The sequence below is a fragment of the Macrotis lagotis genome, chromosome 5, assembly GCF_037893015.1.
Source record: "Macrotis lagotis isolate mMagLag1 chromosome 5, bilby.v1.9.chrom.fasta, whole genome shotgun sequence".
Taxonomy (NCBI): Eukaryota; Metazoa; Chordata; class Mammalia; order Peramelemorphia; family Peramelidae; genus Macrotis; species Macrotis lagotis.
In genome coordinates, this window is record NC_133662.1 from 121,723,051 (window position 1) to 121,729,920 (window position 6,870).

General features: G+C 34.5%; 1 protein-coding gene across 1 annotated transcript in view; it reads left to right on the forward strand.

Annotated features, from left to right (window-relative positions):
* The window catches only part of DCBLD1 (discoidin, CUB and LCCL domain containing 1), a 106,649-nt gene extending 101,083 nt beyond the window's left edge, over positions 1–5,566 (forward strand). The window contains exon 15 of the mRNA XM_074187444.1: positions 4,119–5,566. Coding sequence (XP_074043545.1) covers positions 4,119–4,648 — 530 coding nt within the window. The 3' untranslated portion in view covers positions 4,649–5,566. The remainder of the gene's footprint in view (positions 1–4,118) is intronic.
* The last annotated feature ends 1,304 nt before the right edge of the window (positions 5,567–6,870 follow it).

Here is a 6,870-nt window from a genome sequence, read left to right on the forward strand (position 1 = left end):
CTCATTTATGTTGAATCTAAAAATGAGAACTCTCATTCCCAAGATTTTTTTTTTCAGCACTCTACTTTAGAGAAGCTGTAAACAAGCCCCTATGAGAAAGATATCTAAAGAACTGAGAATCTGTATCATGTGTTTAGCACTGATTTTACCCAATTGCCAACAGTTCTAATAATTAATAGACATGATTTTGACCCTCAGCCACTATCAGATTTCATAGTAATTCTAAATTATCAAAGGAAGATAGTTATGTTCTCCATAGTTCAAGTATCATGATACAGTTACTACAATTAATAACATTTGAGTGTATTTTTTCCTTTAAAAATTGTTAGTTTTGAGATGGTATAAGCTTTTACCTTTTTATTGTTTTCATACCACCTATATTTCCCAATATATTTCTCCTTCTTTTCCTTCTCAGTAAGCCATCCCTTATTACAAAGAATAAAAAAGAAGGAAAAAGTGTAAGGTCAGCAAAACTCATGAAACATCAAAAAAGTCTGACATAATTAATTCTCTGAACCCATGGTTCCCCATTTCTGCAAACAAACTTGGGGAGGTACCTTTTCATATGTCTTTTTTGGGACCAAACTAGGTCATAATGATTTCTTTCACCACATTTTTTCAGTTTTTATTGTTTTAATCATTTATATTATCAGCATTATGTATATTATTTTCCTGATTTTATGTTAATAACTGCTAGAATTTTTTATAGAATTTTAAGATTTACAAAGTGTTTTATATTATTATCTCACCTGATTTGCTTATTTTATTCTATATCAAGTTTTGCTAAATCTTCCCATGTTTGCTTGTATTTATGACATAATATAGTAATAATGCCATTATACTTATGTATCACAGCTTCTTTCTTCACTATTCTCTGCATCTGCTTTATATAGTAACTCTTAAAATAGTCAACTAGACTATCCCATTCTAGAGATTTTCTGAAAGTGTTGAAGTTAGGAATAGTGAAGCCAAGGAAGAAGGAACATTATTTTTTCCTGTTTGAAAAGTAGTGAAATGTATCTAATATTGTGGATATGTCCTTTTATTTAGATCTAGTATTTGAATCTAGTTTAGGAATGTATTTATTAGATTATTACTGACTTGGCATTCATTAAAATAACATTTGGCATTTTCCTCCACTAAAACCCTACAGCAAAGTGCTTTATGATGATTTGGTAGTTAACCTGGATTCCCAGAGACTGTCACTAGATTGCAAACTGCAGCAGATTCCATCAAACTCAGGAAAGACTTCAATTGTTGTCATAGGTAGCTAAATAGTGCTGCCTAGGTCTGGAGTTAGGAAGACCTGAGTACAAATATAACCTCAGAAACTTAGTGACTGTGTGTCCTTGAGCTAGTCATTTGACCTCTGTCTTAATTTCCTCAACTATAAAAATGGAGATGGCAATAGTACCTCCCTCTTAGAATTCTTATGAGGATCAAAGGAGATAATAATTTAAAGTGCATATCTCAGAACCAAGCATAAAACTGGTGCTTAATAAATGTATATTTCCTTCCTCCTAGTGCTAGGCTGCTATCTTAGGACCATCTTAAGAACAGAAAAACTAAATTACCAAAAAGTGATAAATATTTTGGGCCAATGTGAACTATAAAACAGAAAAAAAACATCTAGAAACAAATCATTGGTTTTCTTATTGTGTGATATTTGTATAATACTAAGACTTTTTGGTTCTACATTAGACTTTGGGAATAATAAGAGTTTCTCTTTTTTCTCTGATCAGAAGAAAGAAAGTAAGTCATGGAGTGATGGTAAAAAAATATAAAGAATGTACAAGGGGATTAGACTTTGGTCAGCCTCAGTTTTTTCAGTGAAGTAGGAGGCTAGATCATCTGCATAGGTGATAGTGAGAGGAAAGAAGAAAATGTTTGGCATAATTGCTATAGGGAAAAGATAAAGAATTGGTAAGGGTAGAACATAGAGATTATGAAGCATCAGAGAGGACCTGGCTTCATTTATATGCCATGAATATGTAGTAGGGTCAAGTCAGCTCAATTTTGTGATTTCTTTTTTTTTCATCAGTGATTACTCCACCAGCCTAGAGGAATGGTGAAATCAGTTTGGTGACCATGCAGCAGTGAGATTTCACAGAGATGAATTTCAGGTCAGATATGCAGTGAGCATATCTGAATATACAACCTAGTAGATACACATATACACATATACACTTATATTCTAATGTGTGTGTGTGTATGTGTGTGTATGTGTATACACACACACACACATACAGAAATATCCACATGCATAGATATATATGTGTCTATGTTTTTACCCTGAACTAGTGAAGATTATGGAAAGTGATCTAGTCCCTGATTCAATCAGTATGAAATCACATTTGCAGAATTATGCAGTACTTTCAGTGATCCATGGATGCTTGCTATTGTGAAAGTCTATTTTACATACTTATATAATAGTTTAGTCTAACTCTCTACACAGGAAGATCCAAGTGGATGAATCAATCAACAAGCATTTATATAATTATCCACTGTGTATGAAACTCTATGCTTAAGGACTGGGGATTTAAAGGAAAAATACAGAATGGTCCTTGCCTTCAATGAACTTGTAAACTTTTTAAAAATTTTTTTATTTATTTAAGGCAATAGGGTTAAGTGACTTGCCCAAGGTAACACAGCTAGGTAATTATTAAATGTCTGAACCTGGATTTGAACTCAGATCTTCCTGACTCCAGGACTGGTGCTCTATCCACTGCACCACCTAGCTGCCTCATGAACTTATATTCTGATGGAAGAATCAATGTACATGAAACTGAAGTCTAGACAGTTGAAGTACTTGCCCAGAGGTAACAGACCCTCAATTTAATGTCAGGGCCTCTGTTCCAAATTCTTCCATTGTAAGATGCTGTCTTTCATTTGTTGGGCAGATACTGAGGATGTGTAATAAAATGACCCCATAATTAAACAATAGAGAGTATTCTGGAATGTATTTGGGAAATTGTTTTAAGGATAACAGTGAAGTCATTAAAAACACTGCATATAGGCTTTTATTTTAAAATATTCATGTTTTTCATGTGACTATATCCTCAGTGATGCTATGTAGCTGCATTATAACAGTAAAATGATACAGTTCCAAAAAAATTATTAAAATTAAAAGTTGAAATTAGAATTACACATCACCTGAAGGGGCTATCTTGTTGGCTTCTGTTATTCTTTATCATTTGTGGATATTATACCCCCCCCACCTCATGATCTTTCTTGACTCATTTTTATTCTCTGAAGGAGAGTTTTGTGGAATTTTCTGTGGGTCTAGAGGAATTGGCCACAATGGGTAATGACATCCGTCAAGAATAATTTCCTAAGGAGTTAACAATTGAGAGAAGTGGGAGTCTTATGTGGGGGACATTAGGGAAAAGGTAAAAGTAAAAGATAAGGCTGGGAGTGTGAATCATGGTGAATTATTGGGGGCTTCAGATAGCTGAGATATGATCAATCTCCAAAGCCAAGTGGCCAGGTCAAGGCCGATGAATATGTTCAATGAATACTGCACCTGTGGAGCAGCCAGGTGATAGGAGATTTTAGGGGAATGGGATGTAGCACTTGACCAATGTCAATAGAAGCCATGTTTGGAAAGGAAACGGATGAAGGAATATGAGTAGTTCATTGGTTGATTAAACTATTACTATTTGTATTATACTCTCCTATCTTTTCATATACTTCATATATCTTTTCATATCCTTAAGAATAGGACCCATAACTATCTTGCCATCTTATGGTCAATGTCTAGCCTGGTGCCTGGCACAAACTAGATTGATTGATATATATCAACTTGGGGGGGGATATCCCAGTTACTTTTGCTGTTTATAATAATTATTTAATTTTTTTGGTTGCTATGTCAACTAACAAATATTCCAAATATAGAGGACTAACTGGAGAATTAGATACAATTGACACACATTCATTACTGTACTGTACCTAAATTTGAAAATTTTCATTATTGTTTGGGGGTAGAGAATTGGAAGGGCAAGGTGGTATTGGTATAAAAAAGAAAAATGTTCATTAACTACAAGCCCGCCTCTCCAAGACTAAAATAATACTGCAGTATCATTTACCTAATCAGATTTCATAATCTATTTGACTTTTAGATTATCATCAGCCTCTCATGATCGGAACCGGGACAGTCATGAGGAAAGGTTCCACCTTCAGACCAATGGACACAGAAACTAATGAGACTGGGAAGAACTCTGAGCCAGAAAACCACTATGCCTGTCCTCACCCCACCAGCCGCCATGAGTATGCATTGCCTTTGACAAACCAGGAGCCCGAGTATGCCACTCCTATTATAGAGCGGCACTTAATGAGAGAACAAGCCTTTCCTGAAGGGGGCTACAATGTGCCCGTCACTGCTCCAGCTCATAAACATTCCCTTTCCTCTGGCAACTTCTCCAGTTCAGGTAGAGTGGATGCCAAACATGGAGACTATCAATTGCCTCAAGTCCTTAAACCAGGGGATGGTGACTACGATAAACCCAAAGTCAAAAGCTTCTTAACCACAGAAGACTGTGATACTGACTATCAGAATCCTCAGATGAATCCCTTAATGAATGAAGGTTATTCAGCCCCTAGAGACTGTCTCAAACCAATAAACCAGACTGCAATGACTGCCCTTTTATAAGCACAACATGAAAGAAACTTGCTGTGGTACTGAACATTATGCTGGTGTATAGTCACTGGAAAACATTAGAATCTTCCTAAAGATTTTTTTAATATGTATGTGTCTGTGTATATATCTACTTTTACCTATATCTATCATTACAGATATTATCTCTAGCTATTTGTATGTATATTGATATACATAACTATATGTATAGAGATTTAGCTATAAAGATAAGCACACCTTTCAATATAGCTACTAATACATATAGATAGCTATGGATATCTTTATTGACATAGATATAGGTGTATCTTATTAGTATACACGCACACACATACCCATTGTATGTATGTATGTGGATATATAGATATGTATATCTATATATCTTTATGTCTATTTTCGATATATAGACATACATGGGGTATGTGCATGTATCCTAATAGGATCTTGCTGGGGAGGTTCAAAGACAACCTCTTTTACTGTTTACACAATATTGCAGTTGATGTTGGTTGATGTTGATCATAGAAGGCTATGGTTTTTCTCATGGACTGGCAGAAATTGTCAGATGAGTAGGTGGTAGTTTTCTTTCTGTAACTGTGATCTTAAGCTACTTGGTGTAATATGTGCAATCTGTACAGAATTTTATTTAACATGAATTAAAATAACTTAAATTTTCTTGATCAAATTTTAGATCTGCACAGAGGTGAAGTGGGAATGTGCAACTATTTAAAAAAACATAGTTACATTGACTTTTAAGAGCTGTTTTATCTGATAATCTTAGCAGCAGGCCTGTTTAAACTTAATCATCTTGTTATTATGGCTCATTTCCTTTCTTTTGATAGTGAAAAATGAAAAAAATTTTTTTTTCCTAGAACACCTCAGATTACTTGAAGCATTAAAAACACACCAACAAGGGTGATGGTTTTTCTTTTTTTTTTTTAAGCAACATGTGCTGCTGTTATTGTTTTTAAAATGCAGACATCATCTATTCTTTTGTGATCAACTGCCTTAGTTCCATTTTTTTTAAGTGACTTGCCCAAGGTCATACATCTAGGTTATTAGTAAGTGTCTGAGGCCAGATTTGAAACTCAGGTCCTCCTGACTCCAGGGATTGGTTCCATTTTCAATGAGAACATGAAATACTAAGTCATTTCTCAAGAATAGTTTCAGTTTTTGTGAAATTCAGAAGACTTCATACTGGTCTAGTTTTCCTTCTCTCAGCTGATCATTTCCTCTCTTCCCATATACTCTTCACTTGAACTCTGGGTAATATCACAGAGCTTTCTTTCTATGTGTGTCTACCCTTTTCAAAATGTCTGTGAAACCAAAATGTGAATTAATAACAATGAAACACAAAAATTTCTGCTCTTACCAACAAAAGATGAAGGTAAATTCCAGACTCTGTTACTGGGTATGATTTCTGATCTCAACTTAACATTGATTCTGAGGTCAAATAACCACATTTGACTCTAAGAACAGAATGTTACTGAGTCTGATGAAAAAGTGGTTTTAATTTGTTTTTATTTCAAAGGAGTCTACTGAATGAGTGACAAAGACATGGCTCAATAGTTGTTTGTTCCAAGATGGTTGGAAAAGAGGTATTTTTGAAAATATATATATTTTTTCTCTTGCACATATTACTAATTCTAGATTAGGCCAGAAAAGCTTTTAAATTATTTGAAGTGGTTTTTAATCTGAGCAGGCTTTATGAAACAAAACTGTGCAATGTAGTTATTTGTAAACACTGTATACAAGAGAGAAAGTAGATCTTTCTCCATCTGTGACCTTCTTGGGTGTATTAGCTGAAAGTCTGGACCAAAAAAATCCAGTCTTAAATTCTGGATGTAACTGTAGATGTGTACAGTTTTTCATAATTTCTGTGAAATGTATAGAAACACTGAGGGGTGCTGAAATGTCATGGCAGCTTATTTTCACAATACTGAGGGATTAAGTTGTTGACATTTTTGTTGTTTATGTGGTAATACTGTATACTAATTTTAATAATTAAACTTCCAAACCAAAATTCATTTGACCTTTGAGTGTACCTCTTCTTTGTATTCACATAGCTACCTAGCTACCTTATTTTAGGACTTCATCACTTTCCACCTAGATTATGGCAGTGGTGGCCTTTTAATTGAGTCTCCTTAACTCTAATTTCTCTCCACTTCATTCCATCCTTAATACTGCATTTTCCTTAAGCACAGATACGACCATGTCATCTCCCTGCTCAGTGAATGCCATGG